This window comes from Lagopus leucura, unplaced genomic scaffold, assembly GCF_019238085.1.
Source record: "Lagopus leucura isolate 7727_CA_CO unplaced genomic scaffold, USGS_WTPT01 Super-Scaffold_73, whole genome shotgun sequence".
Taxonomy (NCBI): domain Eukaryota; kingdom Metazoa; phylum Chordata; class Aves; order Galliformes; family Phasianidae; genus Lagopus; species Lagopus leucura.
The window spans coordinates 86,246,709-86,260,280 of record NW_024962252.1 but is presented as its reverse complement, the minus strand read 5'-3'; the positions used below and the strand labels follow the sequence as shown (position 1 = coordinate 86,260,280).

At 38.2% G+C, this 13,572-nt stretch overlaps 1 protein-coding gene across 10 annotated transcripts in view; it reads left to right on the top strand.

Moving 5' to 3' along the window:
• ENAH (ENAH actin regulator) overlaps nt 1–13,572 on the top strand; it is an 88,397-nt gene that overhangs the window by 35,117 nt on the left and 39,708 nt on the right. For all 10 annotated transcript variants that reach the window (XM_042874916.1, XM_042874901.1, XM_042874942.1 and 7 more), the window contains exons 2-3: nt 10,285–10,450; nt 11,575–11,752. In XM_042874916.1, the coding sequence (XP_042730850.1) occupies nt 10,285–10,450; nt 11,575–11,752 (344 nt within the window). The remainder of the gene's footprint in view (nt 1–10,284; nt 10,451–11,574; nt 11,753–13,572) is intronic.

Genomic DNA, 13,572 nt, shown 5'->3' with positions numbered 1-13,572 from the left:
TTTGGGGGGTGGGGGGGGGACTTCCACAGCTAGCTTTTCTGGCAGCTTGTTCCAGCCATTAAGTGCTCTCCTGGCGTAACTTTTTCTTAACCTGGTTGCAAGTTCCTTTTCTATAACCTTTGGCTGTTACCTCTCATCCCCGTGCACTTCTGAGAAGAAGCTGGCTGTATTCTCTATAATGAGCTGTGGAGTAGTTGAGAATGGCAATTTCGTGTATGCTTTTTAGCTTCTTCTAAGACTAAACACACCCAGCTGTCTCTGCTGCTCCTCGTACATCTTTTTCTCTAATCCCCTTAATGGTTTTCTGACTTGCTCCAGTTTGTCAGTCTTTCTTGTACTTGGGGAGCTCAAAACCTGACATGATGCTCCAGATATGATCTCAAGTGTTGCATAGAGGGGAATAATCACTTTCTTACAGACAGGTCGTTACTTTATCTCAGGTGTAGTTTTTTGCCCCTGAGGTTTCTCTCAGCTGGTTCATCCAGCCTGCAGACTGCTTTAGCATAGCTTTGCTGTGCTGCATATCTGCTCTCCCTGTTTGAGACAGCCATCCACAGACTTGCTAAAGCTGTTTCCTGGTCACTAATGAAGACATTAAACAGTATCAGCTTTTAACCTGAGTCATTTGTCAGTAACAGCTTACCAGTGAGATTTCAAACTGCTCACTGTAACCCTTTGAGCCTAAACATCTATGTAGATAACTTTTCTCCATCTGCTTTGTAGCCCATGCATTCAGACCCTGTCTATTTAGTTTGACTTCAGCTATTGTGGAACACTGTGCCAAAGGCCTTGCTGAAGTCTAGTTACATGACATTTGTCGTCATCTTGCAACAGAAGACAATTGGCTTGATCAGGTATAATTTGTCCTTGAGTATCCTTGCTGTCTGTGACCAGCTGCCTTCTTCACTTCCAGACATTTGTACCAAGACCTCTAAGAGTATTTGCCCTATCATAGAATCATAAAGTGGTTTGGGTTGGAAGAAACACTGAAGCCCACCCAGCCCCAAGCCTCAGCCACGGGCAGGGCTGCCCCTGCCAGCTCAGCTGTCCAGGGCCGCATCCAACCTGGCCTTGAGTGCCTCCAGGAGTGGTTCACCCACAGCTTCTCTGAACAGCCCTTTCCAGGCTGATCTGTGGCTCCCCGGGTCTTAGTGCTTCCACTTGTTTGTGAAGGTCACAACATGTGCTTATTTCCAGCTGTCCAGAAGTTCTCTTGTTCTCTTGCTCACCTTTTAAAGATGTTTATGACCTCGTGACATCACACTTCAGAACCTCCACTCTCACTGAGTGCATGCTGTTAAGCTCTATATAATTCTGTATCCAGTATGCTGAAATGAAGCCCCTACTTAATGTTAATTTGCACAGGCATTAAGTACTGCATTCCTCCAGACTGCCATGAAGCTTGTGGACCCAGGAAGGTGACTTACTGGTAGAGAGTGGGGCTGACAATCTCTAGCTTTTTCTGTGTTCTCTGCTGCTAGATACTCCTTGTTTCTGCAGCGGAGCCCTGTTTTCTCTAATTCTTATTAATATCAATGCAGTATTCAAAAGCAAGAGTGTGAAGTATGCTGTTCACTTCTGTATTTTTAGGTGGAAGCAAGTTTTAAAAAGACACTTCCTACAAGAATCATTGTAATGAGTAGTGAATTGCGTATCTGTGTATTAATGCTGGGGCTGCAATGACTCAATCAGAGATCAGCCACATCCCCTTTACACAGCTCTCTACATCGGAAGCATCCATTATATTAAATAAGTAATGTAAAAATGCTGCTGTCGTACTATTCCAGGAGGAACAGGGTATCCTTTATCTGGAAGTAAAGTGAGTTACGTGATCCACAGCAGTGGTAGTGTAATGACGGATTGTGTTGCAGAGTGCATTCAAGAGCTCTGATTGCACTGGCAGCCTGGATTCTGGAAGCTGTGATTGGTGCCGTGTGTTGAAAGTTTTACGAAATCACATAAGGTCATTTCTGTTAAAAGATGTATAGAAGATGGGAAATGGGTGTTAAGTGTTTTTTTTTTCACAGGAAATTGTGAGCAACTGTCAATCTAGTTGCTAAAGATGGTGTTGTTCTTCGTGCCCACTTGAAAGCTTCCCATGGTACAACTGGGCTCAGATTTATGGAACTGGAGCACTGAAAATGACAAACCATAAAAAAAGATAGTTTATAGGAAGGAAGGAATGCATCTGGCCAGCTTTTGGCACTGGTCTAAAGTTAATAGACTTCAACTTCTAAAGCTATGATAGTTCCTTTTCAGTAAATGTATTGATTTTACGACTGCTAGCTTTGCTCAGTCACAGCAGTCTGATGCTTGCAAATTGGTTCGTCCTAGATTGTGTCATGGAGCTTGTTATCTGTTTGCTTTGTCAAAAGAAGTGTACAAGCTGAAAATCTGATTTTTCAGAGCGTTATGACATAATGGATATTTTTGATCTAAGAAAACTCTCAAGTTGTACAAAAGATCATTGGTAGCAACCTTGTGCTTCTGTTCTACCATGAAGTAAGATCGCCATCCAAACAGTGCTTGCCAGACTGTAGCAGAACTTTTGGCTTGCAATGCCACTGCGTTGAATCATTGAATCTGCATGGAGGAATCTTAATCTACTTAAATTACCACTTAGATTCTGCATAATCTTTTAGTGTCAGTAAACTCCTGAAATGTGTGAAGAAACTGTGGGGAAAAATAGATTTGCTTTTAAGAGTGGAATATATTCAGGGAAAAAAAAAAAAATCTGGATAAATTACCAGGGATGGCATACTTCAGAGAGCACCTTGTGTAAGAGGATAAAAGAAAGCCATGGTATGGGTGAGTTCGTGGCAGAAGTGTAAACTGAACTGTCCCATTGTGGGTCTCTGGAGTCTAAACATAAGATTGGATTTTAGCAGCATGAGAAGAGTGTCTACACAGATCTTATTTCTCCTGCAAATTGGTTGTAATGAAACAGCCAGCCAGCACATAGTTCAGATATTTTTCAAAATTTCTGTTGGAAAACATTTTGATGATTCTTGATAGGATAAAGAATGTAGAAAATTAGGGGGAAAAAAGATTGCTTTTGCTGCTTAGAGGTTACTTCACTGAAAAAATATTATCTCAAAGTTAATTAATGAAAGCTATTAATAACTTGAAGGAAATAGTTTATTGCTAAGTTTGTGAAGACCAAATCTTGTGTATAAAATTCCAGTTTATCCAAACTCTTATTTCTTCTCCTCACAACTTGCAATTTCAAGTAAACCTGCTATTTCTTTTGGTCTTGGAGCTTGGACAAATGTACAGTGTTTGGTTGTGCAAAGTAAGTTCTTCATTGGGAACCTTGTCTCTGAAAAGTATTGCCTGTATCGAGATGGTGTGTGCATTCTGAAGGCATAGCATTCTAGTGCTGCATTTTTTTCCACACCAAATTATTTATAAGGAAGCCTTTAAATCTGAACAGCAATTTATGACAAAACTGCTCCTCCTTTACAGCCCCAAAGCAGATAAATATGCAGATAGTATTTTAACACAAATAAGGGAAAAAATGAAGGGAAGCAGTTAACCTGCGGAGGGTGAAGTGGTGCGGATGGTGTGTTGGCTTGGACCCTGTTATTTAGCTGATACTTCTGAATATCTCCAGTTTTATGGAATGCAGTGTGTACTATGGATGATCAAAATTAAGGATTTTTTCCTTCTTTTTAAAAAACAAGACGTCAAATTGTCATTTCTTTTGTCTGCTGTAACAGTTTGCCAGCTTAAAGTGACAAGAGGCTTCTTTTGTGTACAGAGTAGTTACAATTTGTTACTTTTTCATGTGGTTTCTGTGATGTTTCTCAGTCCTTGTACTGTCTGCGTTCAGAACATATTCATTGTTACAATTTCTCAGACTATTTTTGCATGTACTTTATTATTATCAATTAAAACAAACAACAATTTGTACAGAAATTTGCATGTCTGATATTTCTGAAATAATATTCTGAACTGTGAGCATTTGTCTGACTCAAGCCAATGTGTTTTCAAACTTAAATAGCAGCTTCTAATGAGAATAATTGCTGTATTTTTACGTGATTCAGCATATGACAAACCTAGAGATGGTAATCAGTTGCCAACTCAGTGACTGCTTGGCCATTCTACGGAATACTTTCATGGTAAATGTGGTAATGTGCAACAATATTTAAAAATATAGAATTCATAGGCTTAGAAATCATATGAAAAATACTTCCATTTGAGATTCAGCTGTTGTTTTAAATGATACTTTCTTCCTGCAGTGATTTCCTTAACCTCTCCAATAGCCACCTGCTGCCAGGTCTGTTGATAAAACTGTGAAACTAAAAGAACAGATCTTCAGCAAAATAAGAATTGTATCCTTGAGTTAGTTACTATAAAAACAGGCTGCTCTTAAATAATGTTAAATGATTTTATGCAGAAATTGAGAAGCAATTTTCATTGTTGAAGGCATTTACTGAGAGAAAAAAAGCTGTACAACAATAAAATTTCAGAATAAACCATTGCAAAACACTGTGTCAAAAGTAAAGCTTTGTTCCTTTGCAAGCTTTCAGTCCCAGCATTTAGGTTCAGCTTCCTTTATGCCTCAGTGGTAGTAGGTTTTATGTCTAGTAGAGAGTTTCCCATGCAGATTTGTCTGGTTTCTGATACTCCAGCTAGTCTGTTCTGTGTAATTCATGAGAAGGAAAAAGTGGGAGAGATGAATGAATCAGTTATCAGTCAAAAAGAGGTTTTTCTGAGCAAAGGCAAGAATTAACACATTACAAGGGAGCTGTTAGTGAAGCAATCTGGAGCTGCTTCCTCTGCTTTCACCTCCAAGTTGAATGGTAACTCGTGGATGAGTTTGACCTGTTCTAAGAAATCAACAGCCAGTCTTGTCCTCAGGGTGATCCTAATGTCAGAAAAAGATTCTGCATGAGAAGCAGGTGTTAAGTATGTCAGCTGGTCTCATATTGCTCTTATTCCAAAGCTTAGAAAGTGAGTTAAATGCTGTACAATCGGAAGTCCTGGAGTGGCCAAGCCATGTTATATGAGGTTGGATGCAACAAGGTGACATGGCTCATTCTGCTGTACCAGGCACCCAGTGCTTCTGTGGAGCATCATATTCAGCTAGGTTTTTGTAGTGCAGGAAAAAAATGGAGGTTCTTTCTGCTCAGTTAGTAAGTTAGAGAGAAAAGTAACTTAAGGGCATTAGAAACATCTTATTAACTTTAATACGCTAGCAAATAACTACTGAATTGAGCCAAATGAGCAGCTTAGAATACATGCCAACTTTGTGGAGTATCTGTTTCAGTTGATAGAAAGCAGTGCTGCAGTACCAGGTATATTTTCTTTTAATAACAGAGTGGAGAACGCACATTCTCACTGTATCATGCCAGTAGGGGTTCAGGAACAACCAGAGAGAATCATCTTTCAAAACTCCACCTAGGTACAGAGCTGGATATTTTGACCTACATTGTGCTGCTTGTAAAATTCCATTTTAAGACATCAGTATTAGGATTGTTTGTGGTTTTCTAGCTATGTGTTGCAGTTTGAAAATCTTAAGTAGGCATTTGGTGAATCAGCATCTTTCCATTCCTTTCTGACCTACAAAGACTGCTCATTTGGGAATGTTGTTTCCGTGAATTGGGAAAATACCAGCCAAAAAAACCACTGAATAGCCAAAAGAAGTGGTAGTGGATATGACTTAACAAACATGACTCTAGTTGTTGTATCAGTAACATACTAAAGGCTGAGACTGCTCAGGTTCTGAACCTTCTCCTTGCTTTCGTTGGTATATTGAATTGTCTTTTCTATGGCTGCAGTCCTGCACTTCTCTGTATGCATTTGATCATCTACAACCTTCATCCTTTTTTATCCCTTAATGGAGGGAAAACAAGCAGCTCCTTTGCTGGGGGAGGCTTAGCTCAGCAGACTGCTGGTGTCACTGTGCACTGAGCTTAAGAACTTGGAATGTGAAAGAGGGAGCACATTCCATTTGGGCAAAGGAATCATGTCTGTTAGGGGTCAGTTTGCTGTGGTTTTTGAACTTTCCATATGATCTCATCGCTGGAGGAGGAAAGTATATTCTCCCTTAAGAACAATCTTATGATTCATTACTACTATATTTTTCTGTGTGAGCTTTTTGAGTGCCAGACCTCCCCTTACTTCCCCCCACCCCCAACAAAAAACAGCCCCCCTGTCTTCAGCTTTATATAATATTGCTGTAGGTGGATTTATTCAGAATAATAGTTGGCTTCAACAGTCAGAGCTTTATGTCTATAGAACTGTTGCTAACGTATATTTATCCAGATATTTGTTAAGCTTTGAATTTTGGGGAGAGGGCTTGTATGCTTTGTTTCCTAAGGTTTGGTAAGCGCTGTTTAGGCACAAATCTTCCTTTCTGTGGATATCATTTCACATGCTTATTTCAGCAAGTTTACTTGGAAATAGATAATCACTTCATTTAATGGAGTGAAGATTTAGATTGTCACTTCAGTTCTGCAGCCCACTGGCCCAGTGAGCTGGCAGTCAGCCCCTGGAAACAGCTGCGTGTTTTGGCAGCAGCCTTGGAAGCTGGAGGGAGATGTCTTGCTTGTTCTCCCACATACCCCAGCAAGAGCTTCTGTTGGCTAGTCAGAATGTAACAGCTCCTGGGACTGTTACACTGGGAAATACACCAGAAGAAGGAAAAAATGTAGAGATGCGAGTCAATGAAGGGTGCTTTAGAAGGCCTAGTGGCATGGCAAGGAGGTGATGACCCTTTTCCATTTGTTCCTCTGCATCACTGTAGAGAACTTGCTCATTCCCAATCTGTCTGAAAATGTGTGCTGTAATAATACCACAGTGGCTTTTAGGTGATGAAGGAAGTTGTCTCCTTACATCTGACAGTTGAGTACTGCAGTCAAAGGAACACAGGCATTACAGCCTCTGTGGGCTGTAAAGAGGTCACGTATAAATACTGAGATGAGTGAAGACCTTCTTCCTGTTGGAAATACAGTAGGGAAGTGCAATAAACGTGAAGAACAAAGAATATGATAAGGAGCACTCTTCTGTTTCATTTGACTCCCATCCCTTTTGAACTGAAGTTTGTGTATAGTGGAGAAATATGAAGAGTATGGGTGAGGTGCTGGTTAACAGTCGTTGCATAAAACTTGGTGCTTTCCTTGGAGAAGGTGGATCAAGGAAAGAAAATAAAGCCTTGTTTTTAATTAGACCTGCCTGTGACGTGCTGGTGAGGTACACTCATGGCTGTTTGGTTTGGTGTAGCCTTGTGAGGTCAGGAGCTCAGGTATGACTCTTGTTTTAAAAAAGGAGAATTTTGGGAGGGAGCCTAGCATATTTAGTTTGTAGTGTTGGCTGTTGTACTCAAATAAACGTCGAAGAGAAGGCCTGAGAATCCATTTCTGCTAGAGATCATGCCTTCCTACTATTCTTCACAATAAGTAGCAGTCATTTTAGAGTGCAGAACTTTTCCTAAGAGAAAGAAATTGAATTCATTTCCCTCTGTGTAGTAAAGTACAATTATTGAACGCTGGGAAAAGACTAGCACACTGTGATGGTTTAATTTGTTTCTGATAGCAATGGTTTCATTTGTCTATCTTAAATGCTGCGGGCTGGTAAACAAAGTGATGGATGGTGGGAGCTGTTAGCAGGAGGGGAGTTTGCTGCCTTCAAATTGGTACCTGGATAGGAAAATTATAGGCATGCAATGTGAAAATTTTAGTTTTAGGATTTGTGTGAAATGAAGGTAGAGTGCTTATTTTGTAATAATCAAGTAGGTCAACTGGAAACTGTTGGTATTTGCCTTTTTTAAACGATGTGAATCATCCTGTATCTTTGTATGGGTAAGAATTACCTACTGCTATTAAGAAAATTATTTTATTTCAAATGGAGCATGAAATATTAGTGATTGAGACTTTTGTATAGTATTTCCAGTTGTAAGGCATAGCCTGAAAAGTGGAACTAAAAATAATTAGAACAGTTGTTAAAGAAAAGCTGGAAGTAGAACTCAAGGCTGCTTTGTTTGTGCTTTAAATTGTGCCACTTACATTCTGAATAGTTGTAAAATAAGTAGTTTTTTTCTTATGTTGGAAAAAAAAAAAATAATCATGTAAAAACAGAGCTTCTCCAGAGCTTAGCCACATGGAAGGACTGTGGTAGGGCAGAGAATAAGAAGGCACTGAAAAAGAGCATCTGAATTTGATGGTCTGTACGACTAATTAAGTCTTCTGATCACTGTACCATTACTTAATCATTCTCTGGTACTACCGTGCTGTAATTGGAATGTATTAGCTTATTGTCTCAATTTTTAATAGGATCTAAATGATTTTTTTTGTCTGCCACGATTGTGAGTCTGAGATGAATTTATTTTTTGATGGGAACTCTGCAAACCACGTGGCTCTGTTTCCAAATCAGTATCTCTGTCCTGTCACGTATGGTTTATCATGCTTAAGGTGAACCCAGATTCAGATGTAGCAAAACTGTTGTAGGTTCAGAAAAACTACAATGTGATGTAGAAAACCACTGCTGTTTATTTTGTACTTTGTGATCAGTGCAGAGCACTTCTGGATCTGAACATTGCCAAGATTGTTGCCAGAAGACTCTAAATAGGGAAATCTAATATGTTCTTGAATTGTGTTCCTCTCAGATGAAGGAACACCATCTACCTGTGCTGTGCTTTTTAATACGACTTGTGAAGCATCTGAGATTTGCAGCTTGTTTTATTTACAGGATTACAAGAGTCTTTGCATTTCTCTTTGGACCAGATGTGGTCCTTCAGGTCTAAGCGATAGATTTTAAGATATGTATACAGTGCTTCTTTTCCCAGTATAGTTCATACGTTATACTCTTACTCTACTTGTGTTCACCTAATTTCTGTCTGCAAAAAAGGTGGCCCACTGAGAGATTGTTCTCCTGTTATGAGCTTAGATAGTGAGATTAGAATACATGTCATTCTAGAATTGAGAGTGTATTTCTTCACCTGATCTTGAATCTGTCGCTGCTGTAGGAAGCATGATCTCTGTATTCTTTCTTCTCCACCATTCTGGTGTTGAGCATTTACTCTGTTAGCTAGAAAGCCATGGGGGAAGTGTGATGGAAATTGGTGCAGTGTTTTGTCAAAACCATTGTTACTGAAAGCTAGCAAAACGGCTGGATGTGTTTCTGTATTTTCTTGTGTCAGGAGATGCAGATGAGATATTGGAAAATCTCTTGATGTCTTTCAGTAGGAATGTGGGGGGAGTTGTCTTCTCCACCTTTATATGTTATGAACAAATATTTCGTTACTGTCCTTTTGTTATTTATTAAAAAGAAAAAAAAGAAGCATGTCTCCTCAGTTTTCTCTGTTCTCCAAATGGTGCACTGCATTCCTTGCAAGCCAGGCATCTCATGTGTTTTCTGTAATGCTGGGTCTGCTGAAGTGCAATGTTCAGAGAATTTGGCATACTGATAAGAAATCATTCCTTTCTATTTTTATGTCCTGTCTGCATCTGGACTTTTCCCGCAAAGACAATTTGTGTTGTCCCATCCACACCCCTGCAATAAATCATGTTTACAGTACATTCTGCTTTCCTTAGTTTCATTTCTATTATGATGCCATTTGTGATTTTCTGCCTTTAATTTTAGGCTGTACCTTAGCTTCCGGATGACTGCTGTAATCAGGATTAGCTGTGAATGTCAATAAAGTCCTCTGATGTTGAAATTGCAGTTTTCAGTAATTAGCAGAACACTTACTTAGGAAGGAAATGTAAATTCTAGGTGTGAACTGATGTAAAATATATCAAAACCAAAAAGCATTTCATTTATGGGTAGATTAACTTGTGTGTGCTGAACATCATCCTAGCATCTATGTATGCATGCAGTTGCATTCGTTTCCTCATACATATTAATAGGAGCCTGGACATTGCAGTCTTAACTTCTTGTAGAATTAGTTACCCCTTGGAAAATGCAAATTGTATGAAGCTTGTACAGTTCCAGATTATTTGCTCTTTACTAGTAGTCCAAAATGTTGCATGTAGCTTTAGTGTTTAATTAGAAAGCTCATAGTTGATGGAGAGGATAAAAGAAAACACATAAAGAAAACCGCTAAGAAAAAGTGCAGGAAAAAAAAAAAGTAAATGCTTTTTTCATTAGTAGTTATACTGCATTTGTCTTGACTGTACATGTTCAGAATGATTGCCTGTTAGCAAAATGTCAAAGTGATAGCAGTTTTGAGTTAACGGAAAGTAAGAAAGCTGCAAGGAGTGCTACTTCAACTTTTTGAGTGAAAAGAATTTGCCTGAAGTAATCTTAATGTTCTGATCTGAAATACTTGTATGTTAACAGCGAACAGAGTATCTGCCAAGCACGAGCTGCTGTAATGGTCTACGATGATGCCAATAAGAAATGGGTACCAGCTGGTGGATCAACTGGATTCAGCAGAGTTCACATATATCATCACACAGGCAACAACACGTTCAGAGTTGTGGGCAGGAAGATTCAAGATCATCAGGTAGGTGAATCTCTAAAAATTCTGAATACGAACGTTAATTTTTTGCTTCTTTTTAACACTAAGAAATGCATCTTTGGTAATGTGGGAACTTCAAGTAGTAAATATACTTTCATTTTGAATTCAAATAAGGAAACTTTATTATGACTTTTTCCCCATAAAACTAAGCACTTTGTATACATTTAAAATTATTCTCCTGGTACAGTATTCACCTTTCCTTTCTGGGAAGGAGGAGTGGTAGTGTAGATGTAAATGATGCGATTCTCTTTTTAAGTCAGAGTTTGGGTCTAAGGACTTCTGTTCTTCCCTGTTCTCTGCAGTTAGCTAAATGGTTACTCATTTCCTCAGAGCAATTTATTAAAAAAAAAAATCTACTACTCTGAGAGCTTGAGAGGGGAGCAGAACTGATAATATTGTAATTCCTCAATGAAGAATTTAATAGATCTTGATTAAATAACTGACTGGCACTCTTGTAAAATTTGCTGTGCTTTGTGATAACTTGGGGTGGAGTTGTAGTCTTTTTTTGTTTGAGGAGAATTTCTTTATATAACCCCTTTTCCAGCTTTTCATGAAATGCTTCTCTTCTGTTTATCTTCTAACATGTACCTGGGGCATAGACTGAAAATACCTTGTGTGATTTGTCACTAAAAACTTGCTGCAAGTAATAAATAGTACCTGTGTATTCATCTGAGGACAATTTTCTTTTTGATAGTCAGTGGAAAAAGCTGAGAGCATATAGTTACCAAATGCAATGAGATCTTTTGGATGGCTGGTAATAAATGGTTGTACTGGTTAGAATTTATCACCATTTGTGTGAGCTGTAACAATTTTGCAGGATGATGCCTTATGATGCATAGTAGAAGTCCATGTAAACTGCTGCTGAAAGTGCTGCAAGCTAAGGGATGCAGCATCCACAGGAGGAAGGTGATAAGTTCGTTAGAATATATGTATATTTTCAACAAGTACTCTGAGGTTAATGGAAGACCAAGGCAGTCTCTGAAATCTGGATGCATTTGCACAACTACTCTGTTACCAAAAATCAAAACTGTTTATATTGCTCCATAAAATTGAAATGAAACTTGCAATGAAACAGCAATTTTATTTATTCCATTTGTTAACTGTTGTAGGTGGTAATAAACTGTGCCATTCCAAAAGGGCTCAAGTACAATCAGGCTACACAGACCTTCCATCAGTGGCGTGATGCTAGACAAGTGTATGGTCTGAATTTTGGCAGCAAAGAAGATGCCAATGTCTTTGCAAGTGCCATGATGCATGCCTTAGAAGTATTAAATTCCCAGGAAGCTGGTAAGTCTTTTAACTTTTTTTTTTTTTTTGGAGGTAGATCAAATAGGGATGAAAAAATTCAAATGTTTATGCAGAGAAGTCAGTAGGTCTTCTAGCCATGATTAAGCCTCTAGTCCATTTAATTATTTGGGTGTTTTGTGTACTGAACTGCTACTGACTAATAGTGCTTCTCAACCTGATGCTGTCCGTGTGGATGCAGTTCTAAAAACAATCCATTTTCGTGGCATCACTTATATGTAGAAACTTACTGACTCGACTTTTTTTGGGAAACAAAAAAAATGCCTGATCAAGAAATGTGTAACTCTTAATCAGGATATTTTTCAGGATTTCTAAAACTATTCAGTGTTTTTAATATGTATCAGTATTTTTCCTTCTTGAGGAGTAATTGTTTATCATGAACATTTTAGACTTTTTTTTTTTTTACTTCTGAACTTAGGAATTGGTGTTGTCCTCTTGATAGTAGAATAATGTTCTTACCATACAGTTCTCTTGCATCAAGACTTCAGATCCTAGGAGTAACATTGAGATGAGCACATACAACTTAGACAACAAATCTATTATTTCATTTGTTCTCTTTCAGTGGGAGAATAGGTGATATTGAAGATTTAATTCTTAGTGGTGAATTTAATGGCTTTAGGTTTTCATGTGGTATCTGTGATCTATTCTAGATAGATATTACAGCAAAATGATCAGTATAACATTGGGACATCCACAGAGGGAGATTTTATTTTACAAGACTTTCTAGAGACTTTCGTGTTCATGTAATCAAATAGAATTCTTTTGTCCTCATTAAATTTTAAAGTTTGCCCTTGTAACAAGAGAGAGTTCTTCTGTGCCAGGTTTTTTTCTCTTGTATAAGAGATGCTGTGGGTAACCTTACTACAGCTGTCCTAACTGCAGCAAAAAAAAAAAAAAAGAAAGGTGACTTTTGGGTTTTTCATTGTGATAGTTGTTTCAAGAACTTGCCTTTAGATTCTAAGTTGTCTGCACCAAGAGGGATGATGCATTCTGCAGTGCTTGTATATGAGGCCAAAGAATAAAGGGTAGCTAGAATTAAGATGTCTTTTGCCACCTGAAGTAATCCAGTTGTGTATCCTGTTCTGCCTGGATGTTTTCTCTTAGAGTTCTCTTTTCCTAAGGACTATTTGACTGTAAATGTTTCATGTGCTCCAGGTGTTTATTATCAAACCATCTCATTTTGCAGTGCTGGTTGTAAAAGCATTCACATGCATACATACAGTTTGTTTTAGTACATGAAAGGCAACATGCTATATATTGGTTGGTTTTGTTTTTTCCTATTTACCTGCTAGACTTGTAAAAGTTTGTATGATGTGTATCTTAGCTGTTGTTGTGATACTGCTTCAAAAATGTGTACCTAAAGAGGAGAGCTTGTCTTTCCTGTAAAATAAAACAAAAGAAACTGCCGTGTTTCTTGGTGTATCTAAAAGAACATTTAAAATCTAAGTAATAAAATCCAGCATAGATAAACCTCACTTCTACAAAATTGCTTACAATGGAAGTTTGATTCTTGCAGTATCCTTATTTCCCGCTGTGTTTTTCATTTTGGTAATTCCTTTCAGCACTTTGGTTATTTTTATTCGTAGAAGGAAATCCAGTTTTAATGCTAGCTGAGTGTACTGTTAAGAAATTCATAAAGCTGTGGCTTTATGCTAAGGTTCACAGAAATCTAAATGACTTCTGGGGAATATTAAAGATTATTTTGTTGATGTGCTTTTGGTTTGCCAGGGAGCTGTTAGAGCTTACTCTTTTTTTTTTTTTTTTTTTAAATTATGTAGTCTTCATCTCCTTCTCCTGCATGT